The sequence below is a fragment of the Mycetomoellerius zeteki genome, unplaced genomic scaffold, assembly GCF_001594055.1.
Source record: "Mycetomoellerius zeteki isolate Tzet28-1 unplaced genomic scaffold, Tzet1.0 scaffold119, whole genome shotgun sequence".
Lineage (NCBI taxonomy): Eukaryota > Metazoa > Arthropoda > Insecta > Hymenoptera > Formicidae > Mycetomoellerius > Mycetomoellerius zeteki.
The window spans coordinates 114042-126357 of record NW_017256116.1 but is presented as its reverse complement, the minus strand read 5'-3'; the positions used below and the strand labels follow the sequence as shown (position 1 = coordinate 126357).

General features: G+C 39.9%; 2 protein-coding genes and 1 pseudogene across 2 annotated transcripts in view; 2 read left to right on the top strand and 1 right to left on the bottom strand.

The window, feature by feature from the left end:
- LOC108730315 (MIT domain-containing protein 1) overlaps nucleotides 1–2004 on the top strand; it is a 3853-nt gene extending 1849 nt beyond the window's left edge. Inside the window, exons 2-5 of the mRNA XM_018459923.1 lie at nucleotides 140–308; nucleotides 439–677; nucleotides 1488–1684; nucleotides 1757–2004. Coding sequence (XP_018315425.1) covers nucleotides 188–308; nucleotides 439–677; nucleotides 1488–1684; nucleotides 1757–1928 — 729 coding nt within the window. The 5' untranslated portion in view covers nucleotides 140–187 and the 3' untranslated portion in view covers nucleotides 1929–2004. The remainder of the gene's footprint in view (nucleotides 1–139; nucleotides 309–438; nucleotides 678–1487; nucleotides 1685–1756) is intronic.
- Nucleotides 2005–2197: 193 nt separating this feature from the next.
- insc (INSC spindle orientation adaptor protein) lies at nucleotides 2198–7697 on the bottom strand. The gene is made up of 5 exons (XM_018459860.1): nucleotides 7200–7697; nucleotides 6457–6780; nucleotides 3799–4221; nucleotides 3348–3555; nucleotides 2198–3261 (listed from the first exon to the last, which is right to left on the bottom strand). The coding sequence occupies exons 1-5, from the start codon at nucleotides 7481–7483 to the stop codon at nucleotides 2278–2280; spliced, it is 2223 nt and encodes a 740-aa protein (XP_018315362.1). The 5' UTR covers nucleotides 7484–7697; the 3' UTR covers nucleotides 2198–2277.
- LOC108730326 (uncharacterized) lies at nucleotides 4191–8196 on the top strand (annotated as a pseudogene).
- Nucleotides 8197–12316: the final 4120 nt, after the last annotated feature.

The window sequence follows — 12316 nt, the reverse complement described above, 5'->3', positions numbered from 1 at the left end:
GCTCAAGAACTTTAGCTAAAAAGAACAGACCTTATGTTTATTCGAGTTATCGTGTGCGCTCAGATAAAGCCATCAGATTAAGGAGACAAAGACGTAACTATTCACGTACGATCGTGACTTATCGTTAGTATCCTTCTAGAACACGGCTTAACGTTGCGCATCGTCGCGCCCTGGAGCACGAGGTACGATGGAATCCGCAGCGGTCTCGGTCCTGAAGCGAGCAGTGGAGATGGATAAGAACGAGCGATACACGATGGCGTTGGTGTTGTACCAGGAAGGCGTGCAGATACTCCTCGACGCGGTAAAAGGTATACTATATAGATCAATATAGATACCTTTTGCTTCTAGCTTCGTTTGTTAAGAGAGAAAAAAAAAATGTTATATCAGCTTTATCATTACTACCTTTGTCAAGAAGTTCAAGATAATAAAACGATGCAGAGACGAAGGAAGCATTCAAGGTGGAGTACCTTACGACCAAAGCGAGAGAGTACCTTGACAGAGCAGAGAAGGTGAAGAAGTTAATTAGTACGAGAAAATCAGCTGGTATATACACGGAATTGATTAAAATCGAGGATGGATCGACGGGGTATGGCTACGCGAGTGTCTTCGGCAGATTCTTGGATGGTACCGTCACTTCGATTGACATCGAAGATCCATATATACGAGTCTTCCACCAGGTGTGTGCTGTTTGCGTAGGCCCCGAAATACAATAGTTAGTAAGCTTTAAATTAGGGATGCACCGGATCATAAAATTACTGGATATCGAATATCCGAACAAAATGTAACATCGGATATCCGAGAAGGCAATTTCTTCGAGTCGGATATTCGACATTTTCCGGATATCCGACCGGATTCCGGGAAAATGTCTTAAATAAAAAGGCTATAGAGAAAAAAATTGTAATTTTGCAACAATGTATAAGATATTATAGCATTATGAATATGCATACTTATTTTTAGAACATTTGTATAATAAAAAATTAATAATTTTTTTAATGTTGAAATCAAATTTCAACCGGATATATTCCCGGATACTGATTAGACAACTATCCGGTCGAAAATTAAAAAAAGTGCCGGATAATACCGGATACCGGATATTTTCCGGATATCCGGTGCATTCCTATTTTAAATCATAACGGGGGATCTACAATAGAAATCGTAGTGGTCGTAGGATCTTAAGTCACACATAGAAAATTAGCCAATCACAGTAGAATATGAAAAGAATAATCGACTATGATTGGTCAATTTTCTACGACTTAAAACTCCACGACTGCTACGACTTCTATTGTAAAATTTGTAGACCCGATATAAGATATTGTCTACAAGCAGTCGAATATAAGGAGAATAATCGATTATGATTGATTGATTTCTTACAGCTTAAGGTTTACTACTATCTATTGTGTTTCGAGACTAATATGTGAATGTATAATAATACGTATGTAATTTGATATATTGTTGCTGAGATTCCTGTATTCTGTCTTCTTTCACAGTGTCAGAATCTGGTCAGATTATGTGAGCTGGCAGTTCAAAAGTGCTGTGCACTGTCCAAGATATCCCTGCTTACGACTTACAACGCGAAAGAACCTAGCCAAATCTCGAGATTGGCCGAGCTGAAAGAAAGTTTGGCGACTCGTGATATTTGTTTTGACTTTTCTTTCTCCGAGACGTTGCACGACAGACAGATCACGTAAGGCCAATACAATTGTTACGCTCTGAAAATTTATTCCGAATTCATCAGTTATCTTTCTTTTTATTTCAGACTGAGCAACGGATGGGTGATAAAAATCGGGCGTGGATTGGATTATTTTAAAACGCCGGAAGGCAAATTCGTTCTTGGCTCGTGCGATCTAGAGTTAAGACCCTGCCAGGAGACTACTATACACATTCTTCATAAAAACAATCTTATTGTGGACGGAGGACCATCAAAATAGGACATATTCAATTAATAAGATAATGGTTAATTGTTATACTATATTTTTTTCATAAATGTATATTATGGCACATTTTGTTAGTATGTACGTGACAAAAGAAAACATTTACATTTTTACAGTACGCATCCCTTGCTGTACGGTGCGTCGGGAGTTACATATATATTTATACATATATATTTAACAAAGATACTTGTTTTCCTCGCATTATTTTTTTACAATATAATTATTGTAATTATAATTCGCGATTATAAAATGTATTTACAGTCTTTTTTTTCATTATGCGTAATCTTTTACTTATTCAACATTGTATGAATTATCGCAACAAATTTTTGTCCTTTCCAGAATCCCTTCAGTCCAGTGGGCTGTGATCCTTTGCCTTCGCAATCCCGATTTGTTTCGCAGCCTTCTTGCACGCTCGTCTCAACGATCTAGTATATCTGAACAAGCCCGTTTCCACCTGCGCCTCCTCGTCTTTCTGATCCATTTGAGCTTCATTTATTCTGCATGATCCTGGCAAACAATCCCCGCCGCCGACAGCGACCACTTGTCTCGCGATCTCCGGCTCTACGCAGAGTCGGGTCAACGCAGCTGCTGCGGTAATCTCGAGCCGTTGGTATGCATTCTCTAGACCCGGTGGCCTCATTCGGAGAAAAGAAACTAATGCTACAGAAGCTCGTGCTTTCGCTAAATGCGATCGGCCTTCTGGAACCCGCGCCAGTTCATCGATTAATGCGGCAACCTGTTCCATCAGCCATACATTACCGCCGGCGGATTTCTTCACGCTTCTCAGGAGCTTCTTCACGCTGTCCTCCTCCAATATAATCGTAGCGCATATTCTCGACTTGGACAATTGATTGAGCGCCGCGGCGGCCAACAGCAAGGTCTGTGCGCAATTTGTATTCTCGATCAGTTGATTCAATGCCGGAATAAGCGAGTCTGCAAAAGGTTCGAGATACGGCAGACCTCGCGCATTGGTCCACGACGCTGTGATTTGCACTACCAAGGCGGTGGCTTCGGTCTTTTCTTTCTCGGAGGTGGATTCCGCACCCAAGAAATCCGTCAATAGCTCGGGACCGCCTTCTCGGGCGAAATATTCGATCGCTGTCACGGAATTGCACACGCTGGCCAGAGCACGTAACGTGGTCGCAACGAGATCATTTGATAGTCGACTGGCGGTGACAAGATACGTTAAGAGAGCTTTTATGCCAGAACATCGAGCTATACTGCTTCCTGCGCGAGGATCCGACAATCCTAAAGCCGTCAGGGCTGCCAGAGAGCCTCTAGCCACGCTACTATCCTCCCGTGGAGCTTCCTCGAGACCTCGGACTATTTTCTGAAGAGAGATTTTTGTATCATTATTTTTTGTATCATTATTTTTTTTTATAACTACTTTCAATAATATAAAATGATATAACTAACCTCGATGTAAAAATCTAAGCGCGTGTCGACTGTGCTGTCGACATATATTTTCATATTTTGCAATTGCGCGAGGATGCTTCTCAGACTACCCTGCTGTACTCTGCGAGGAGGAGGTGCACCTAATTGAGAGAGGATCGAGAATGCGGCTTCTTCTATATTGCGTAGAAGCTCCATTTCGAATCTGCCACCTTCCAGCCGAGTTATTTTCCTGCGCAACGACAATTTAATGTAATTATTAAATTAACTATTAATCATTTAAAATCATCATTTTTAAATATCAATAATTTCATGTACAGTTTTTTTGCTTTGCAGTTAATCGTGGATTTCATACATAACACTAATTAGAGATAATTATCACTGATTGTGATCGAATGCAATAAATTCGGGATGCTAAAGATCTGCGCGTCCCAATATCGTTAGGAGGATTAAAGGAGATGGAGAATGGACTTACTCCACGATACTCTGATAATGTTGCTCGAATTGTTCTGCGTTGACTAGAAGTTTGCTTGCGGCCGCGGTGGCTGCGGAAGACAACATCTTCAAATCCCGCGCGTGAACCTCGCCGGACATCATCTGGACTTCTCTGCGCGGTAAATTCTTGCTTTGCAGCGTGCTACCGCATTCGTTCTCGGTCATCGTAGTGAGGTCAGTGAGCCATGCCCTCATGGATGATGATTGACGATAATTTCTGGACTTCAACACGTCCCTGCCGGCGGCGATTGCTTCCGCGGCGTTAGTGGAAGCCCACGATTTCGTTATTGACGGCTGAACGCTGTCTTCCGGCGGCTCAGATGCGTACAGAAAATCACACAGACTTTCTTCTAATAATACGGAGGAGGGTACTTTCGATGCGTTGTCCCGATCCTCGTCAGCCCTGGAAAAGAAAGTATGGTAAGCATAATAAGAAATTATGGAAATAAAAAAAATAATTAACTTTAAATATCACTCGGACAATAAAAAAAAACATCCTACTTTTTCAGATATCCTTAAAATATCTTTCAAGTGTCTCTGGGATTTCATTTTATTTGCCTTATCGTTACCCTTAAATTACACCACCTTAAACGAGCCATAGCGAGTCGACGCAGATCTCGGCACGATTATTGTCATTCTGTTACTGCGAGACCCATTGCAATGCAATGTGTTCGTAATCGTCGCCGACCGCTTTTTTCCGGACAGACGGAAGCGCCGAGGGCAATTAGTGGCAACTTAAAAGCTGACTAATCGAACCGCTGCGGAGAATACTTCTTTTCCTCGCGCACGCGATGACTAATCTCCCGCTCCTTCGACGCGTTGCGTTGTATTGTAATGCGTCCACCTGCGCGCCGGTGCACGTTAGAGCTGAATTCCTTGTAGATTCGCTGTCGCGTACCGAAAGCACGGCCCAAACAGTTGACTCAAACCTCGGGCTAGCCGACAGCCACAGTCTCGCGCTCATTCATTTACGTATTCTCCTCGTGCTGCACGTCGCATTGACTCACGTACGGTGCGAATGTACACGGTGACGAACAGAAAAGCACGACCGTACAAGGGAATCCAGCATGATTAACATCCCGATCTCGTGACGAATTTAATATCTGATGGAATACAAGAAATAAATATCCATTTTTATCAATATAGATTAATTTTAATCTCAATTTAACTTACTTTTTATTTTCTTCTATAGTTTAAGAATAAGAAAAAATAAAGAGTAAACACCCTGGTGAAAAAATTTCGCTGAAATTATTCCATGTTTTGGAACATTTCAGCGAAATTGCTGAAAATTTGCTGAAAATGAATTTTTCAGCTAACATACTGAAAAATCATTGAAACTGAACTGAAATTACTCTGAAATTTTTGCTGAAATTTTGCTAAAAATGAATTTATCGGCTAAAAATCGCTAAAATTAAACTGAAATTTTTCTAAAATGCTCAAATTTTGTCGAAAAGTGTTCCAAAACGTGAAATAATTTCAGCGAAATTATTCCACCAGGTAATTGTACTGTAAGTTGAAGTTATTAGAAAAAGATAAAGAGTAAATTGAACTGTAAGATTAAAGTTAATCTACAGTAATGGAAATAGACCAGGGACGCGCCTTGAACAATCTATAAATAATTCATGAAAGAATGTTATTAATTATTACAGTATATAAAGCTAAATAGAATTCGCTTTAAAGAGAACAAAAGAAAGGAAAAGCTCAGAGTACACAGATAGACCAGAATACAAAAGAATGGATGATCGACTTTCCTTTTTTCCTACATTATTTCGTTTGGTTAATATCGCGTTACTCAAAATGCAGGTTTATAGCTGCATGTGATAGGTGTTTCCGGTACGATACCGATTACATATCGCGTTTTACAGCGTAGCCGTGTAATTGTCACACCGCGTTTTAATCAACGGAAAATAATGCGCAATCTAATGACTGTTCTGTCCAACCGCGGGATGCGTAATTGCGCACATACTTCATTTAACCGGTTCGAATCCCTTCGAGTCATTGTACGGCGAGACCTCATTACGTGCGTAATAAGTCGGTTAGCTGTGCATACGAGGGCGTGATACGCATACAATGACTCGGCGATAAGCCGAGGCACCTTCACGGACTGAGGACTGATAATCATCATCCACTCGAGGCCGGCTCATCTCTCGCTGTATTATGACACCCGAAGAAAGGAGCTCGATTCTCGAGCGTGCGTCATTGCTTACGACACAATATAAGCTGTGTGATACGATCCACGCGTGTTCTTTATGCACGTTTATTCTACATTATTTTGTATTATTCGATTATGTACGGCGGAGGCAGACAAAATTGCCTTACGTGTCGCATTCCTTCACCGATTGGCTCATATATTTCTTATCGCGACGATTTCCCGGGTGTTCCTTCGGCCCTCATTAACACAGTTTTGAAAGTTAAAAATTATTAATATCGTTATCGATGTGCAGCTTTTCGAGGAACTATAAGCGCGTGCTGAATCAGACCCAATCATACTTTCTGAGTCAGCAACGCGCTGAACGACGCTTGAAATGAAGTAAAACGGATATGTCTGCAATTCGCTTCGCTTTTTCTTTATCCTTTTTTTCTTTAGTAATGAGTCTTAATTTTTTTTTATTAACGTAAGATAATAAAACTTGCTCACCTTCGTTCTCGCGACGGGTTCCTTGCGGGTTTTTCTAACCGATTCCTCACGAATATCTTGGACTCCTTTGGCGTGGACGTGTGCGTCGGTATCGGGGGAGATTCTTCCTCCAGCCATGGAGAAGCTGGCTGGAGCCTACGTCTCATCCGTTTCCTTCTCAATTTCCGCCTCGGAGTCGCGTTCTCATAACTCTCCGAACAGTCCGATCTCTCGGAATCAGAGAATCCGGAGTCCTGGCTTTTGAAATCTTGACTCAAAGGACTGTAGGATCTGTTTCTTCTCTCGCACTCCTCCACCCCTTTATCCGTTTCCTCCATTGACATTCTAGATGTTTAAATATCATTTTAATTAATTTGAATTAATCTCTCTCTGAATGTTTTATATAAACTTGAGAAATGACTTTATTAGAGCAAGGGCAATGATCTTAGGAGCAATCATCTTATTATTTACTACTGTGATGTTAATTCTGATATAAATTATTTACTACTGATATTGGAAACTAATATCGAAGGTATCTAAAAATGATTTCGTATTTTTTTTTTTTAAATAAATATAAAGATTGTGCGAAGCTATTTGGTCCTAGAACACACTGCTCTGATATCCAAATGTACTCATGTCTTCTTCACTATCTTCAGTTAATAGAAATACTGCAGCGTTAAACAAATACTTTAAAAAAGATAAAGAAATATTGAATTATATTATTATCCAGCAATCGCTTACGACGAATTGATTATTCTACGTACCTACGACGTGTTATACTTTTATCGCGTATCAACGAAATCTGACACGCGTTTTGTTTTGTGTTCTTGTCGTTACAGACATGTATCGCGGTAATATTCATATCGTCGACTGTATCATTTTCTGATTTGGTCGAATCTTCTTCTTCTTTCTCCTCTTTTTCACAGACACATTCATTGAAAGAATAATGCGGAGGATCGTTTCTTTCTACAGAACGATCATCTTCCAGATCGTGTGAAGCCATTTGATCCCAGAACACCTTACTTTGATATCTCTTAAACGCACTCATGTTTTTTTCAATGTTTTCACTTAACAAAGCTTGCAAAATGCTCGTCGAATCCAGTAAAAAAGAGACAGTGATAAAAAAAACAGCTCGAAATTTTTATTTTTACTATTTCAAACCCTTGGTTCTTTTACTATTTACAGAAGCACATTGTGAACGAGCAAGGAAGTCCGATAAACGTTCGTGGGACCTCGAGGTGGCCAAGATGCGCCACAGGGAATACTGTTTTACTCCAACGGGGTGCTTTCACGACCCAGCGGAGCGCAACGACCCTCCCACGGTCGGTGGTCGCGTGGCTGCTTGGAGAACCACCGTATGGTGTCCGTCGCAACCCCCACAGGCTGCTGTTTAATGGTGAGTCCTGCACGCGACACGTATGCTCTTCTTCTTCGGTAAAACCCGACTTCTCCGAAATGAAACTACGAACCTCTTGAAAATTTCGAACGAAATAACTTTTTCTCTTCGATTCGTTCTATCGGATAAAATATCTTCGTTCGGAATTTAATTTTTCGATCAAATAAGAATTGCTTTCCTGATCTCAATCACTGTGGATCCACGTCCCGAATCATCTCGATCTCTCGCGGTCCTTCGTGATCCCGAATCATCTGCGTTGCGACCGGTTCTCCAGAAATCCTCGTGTCTCGCGACAAATGGTATACACGTGCCCACGTGCACACAGTCGCGCGAATACGATACAATGATTGAACTAAGCGCGCTAATGCCCCACAATCGACTGACTCAGAGTCCGACTTCCGACTTCCTCGTCGCTCGCGCGACTCGATCTCTTCGCGTCCCACCCTTTCCCCGCCCCAAAGCCAAGTTGTGTGAAAGCGCAGCGGGACCCTCGTTCCCTTTCTGCCTTCGTCGTTTTCACGGGGGCAGCTTGCACGGGGCGCCCGTCTCCCTGTGTATGCCCCCCTCCCCCCCTTACACACACACACGTGAGACGAAGCGCGTGTCGGTGCGTAACCGTCAAACCGTAACGAGACGCGCGTTCTCTTTGACGGAACGCACGCCGGAAGGCCTTTAATTGCGATAGACACAAGGTGATCTAGGTTCTGGTATGCAAAGTGGATAGATCTGCGTAAATGGTATATCTGTGTACGTCTTCGTAGTGCAGTTTTCTTATCGCTGATTTCCGCGACGAAGACAAATTTTTAAGATTATTGGACATCTCACAACGCTAAAATAACGAGACCTTTTTATTTCTTGTGACCTTACTCCAGTTTATACGGGTCACTAATATTATAAGAAACTCGGTGATTAAAAAAAACGAAAGAGAATGTTGAGGTCAGTTTGCTCTAAAATAAACGAAACTAATTAAATTTATTAAGAAATAGAATATATAGCATAAAAGAGATAGGAACATCTCAAGTAGATTTTATTAAACTATTGAACTGGAATTAAGAAATAAATATTATATACACTGAAAAAAAGATTGGCTGCTGCAGCAAATTAGATGGTAAAATATGACATAGTATTTTTAATTGGCTGCAGCAGCCAATTTTTGATTGCTTTAGCCTATCTGCAATGTCAGTATAGGATTTCGATAGACTAACACAATCAAAAATTGACTGCTGCAACCAATTAAAAATGCTATGCCATATTTTACCATCTAATTTGCTGCAGCAGCCAATCTTTTTTTTCAGTGTAGTATAATATAAAATACAAAATTCTGAGATTACCATCTCTTATGAATCTCATTCGCTTTATTTTTTAAACAGAATTTTAAAATATTTAATGCAATTTCTAAACAATTCAAAAGAGAAATATTCTAGATAATACTCTTAAATATGAGATAAGTCTAAAGATGAGGTGAACCTCATTTAGAATTCCTTTTCGTGCGCCTAATCTTTTCCATGGTATCGATTGACATCCACAAATAAGAAATAACAATAGCTTTCGACAATCGGTAAAGTCTGCGCGCAGTAGGAGGTAACAAGACACTTTTCTTTTACTTTCGGAAGGCGATAAGTCCGTCTCTTCGGAGAGACTACCCCATTGGCGTAGAGAATGCAGGATGAGATATCGAGTTGTCTTCCAGGCTCGTTTGGAGCTGGAAGACGTTTATGAAATCACACCAATGGTACTTTTAAGGGCCAGGTGTGCGATTATCGATCCCCTGTGAACGCGACCAAACGGGGGTCTGCCCCCTGTTTGAAACAACCATGGCACCATTCACCGAGGCGATACAGCGCGGAGGCACGCGCCCGCTCGGAACATCTGCACGTGTAAAATGCCTATGGTGACGCGTCATGCGTGTGTATGAGAGTGGCTGAGTCACTCACACGTGTTCCGCGTTGCGTGCCCGAATTTAAACTTTAAAGGACATGGAAATTTAATGAATTCACGCGTACGATAATCGAGCAAGTACGATTGGCGACAAGTCCAACTTATACTCGTTTCTACTAATGTAGTTTAATTTTAAACTTTGTTCAACTAAATTTCTTTTTCTAATTCTAAGAATGAAGAGCAAGTTAAATAGAGATTAAAGTTAATCTACATTGAAATGGAAATTGATCATGAAAATATCTCATACTGAAAATATCTCGTCTTGAAATTCGAGAGGCTTCGGAAAGTTGTCATTCGGAGATGTTGTCAAAATGAATTTGGCTATTTAAAAAATCTTCAACTTTTTTGGTCTGATGTTTTATGGGGTGTTCAAAAAAGGTGGTACCAACTTTAGGAATATGTGGTACTCGTGAAAATAAACCGAAAAGTCTTAATAAGCAGTATTCCAAAAATAATTTATTTCCGAGTTACAAAGCAAAAAGTAAATTTAATCTATAGCAGATATTCAATGTGCTGTCCGTTTATTTCAACACAATTCGGCACGTTTTCTCATTGAAAATTGAACACATTCAAAGATTTTATTGCAGGATTATTATTTTGTGTTTGTTGACAACAGTATTCAATTTTCTGAGCGTCAGTCAGTTGGTCCAAAAGTGTCAGTTAAGTCAGTTGGTCCAATGTATCATGATGCATGTATTCATAAACACCAAATGCCGACGATATTCATTATTTTCAATCTTAGAAATCCATGAAGGACGAGTATATACGAGCGATCGCACGTAAATATGGTTACATACTCGAAATAAACGGATTATTCATTACAGTAGAAAATCTTTATAACTCGGACTCGAAAATTATTTTTGGAGTACTGCTTATTAAGACTTTTTTTGACGAGTATATGACATATTCCTAAAGTTTGATACCACCTTTTTCGAACACCCTGTATAATTCGACAAGAAAGGAAAACCGATTAGATGATATTTCTACGCAAATCCCGAATCATACAGCATGCGTGCAGCAACGGTGATCTGCTGAGGAAAATGCCAAGGGAAAACGGCTCATTCATTCCCGCTGTTAATTGACAGAGATCGGGGCTATCGATAAGTAGCGAGTATCGAAGCCGCAAATGAGCGTAGCAATAGCATAACGATGCGTTTCCTTGTATCAAGGTAATAGCAATCTCTTCGTTTTATCGGGAGATAACGCAGTTTCCAGAGATTGTTCGGCCGCGACCGGCCGTGCCTTCTCATTGTCGATGCGTATGCATGCCATACGTACACGACGATGAGTCCAACTGCGCGTCTCGTAGGAGCACGAAGGGGTCCTTACGACCCCTATTATACGTACCGGCCGGAATGGGGGACAGATGTGTACAAACCGTTATTTAAGCGCGTGCGTTTAAGCGCGTCTGTATAAACCTGCAATGTACATCTGCGACGTTCATAATTCGATGACAAATCGAATTCGATTTCAAATTTAAAGCACGCCGATGAATGAAACGGTTGTTCTTATTGTGTGACAAAGATTTTTTTATGCAAAGATTATTCTTCTATACGCAAAAAGTCATTTCTACACACGAAAATTATTTCACCCGCGACGACTTACTGAAGCTGATGCGACTATTGGATCGAATCGATAATTGTAATGAAACTGTTTGAAAATATATGTGATTGTTAAATACATCTTTACATAATAGTATCTTTACGAGTTTGTTCGTTACAGACAGATCGCGCAGGAGAAAAATGATCAAAAAACACGACAATGTTGAATAAATATATTTACTTCAATGAGAGATCTGAGAAAAAGTTTAGTATTTATTGTAAATTTTGATATTATTTTGATTGTTTTATCGCTTGATTTACGAAGAAGTAATTTATGAACTTAATTATGGTACAATGTTACGTACTTCAGAATAAATTACGAACACCTGTAAGGATGCAACCTTTTTTACGCTGCGGTTTATACTTTATACGTAGTTATTTTGCATGCGGCTACGTGCGATACATATTTATTTGATTTATTGTTGGTATGTGCGAAGGTCAATTTGATTTAATTACGACATTATGATTTAATATAAAAAATTAGCATATATATATCACATATATATATATATCCAAATAATATATAAAGTACGCACGATATGTATAATTTGCATTATATTTAATAAGAGTGCGTAGCACCTATCTAAAAAAAGTTTAAAATTATCAACAACAGATTGCTGACAACAAAGACTGATTATAAAGACTTAAATAGATAAGAGAATATGACGCACAATGTGACAGACAAATTTATTACACAATTGAAAGTTCAATTAGATTGTAGAGAATATTTTCGTTAGCTATCAATTGATATACCGATAAGCATTTATATATCTGCAAATATTTATATATCTAACGGGAAGAACTCTATAGAGATAAACTCTGATCAAGAAAAGAAATAAATTTCCCCGGACGGGTTCTGTTTTCAAACTAGCAACAGAGTTGGTCATGTTTTCAAACGAAGCAGAGGAAGGAGTTAAGCCGGCACACGATGTATGTTTTCCTGCTG

Excerpts from the sequence above, each read along its gene's own strand:
- insc (XM_018459860.1), bottom strand. The coding sequence starts at position 7,483 with ATGAGTGCGTTTAAGAGATATCAAAGTAAGGTGTTCTGGGATCAAATG. Across the intron at positions 6,781-7,199 it reads AAAAGTATAACACGTCGTAG|AATGTCAATGGAGGAAACGG; the intron begins GTACGTAGAATA and ends TTAAACATCTAG. Across the intron at positions 3,262-3,347 it reads GCTTAGATTTTTACATCGAG|AAAATAGTCCGAGGTCTCGA; the intron begins GTTAGTTATATC and ends ATCTCTCTTCAG.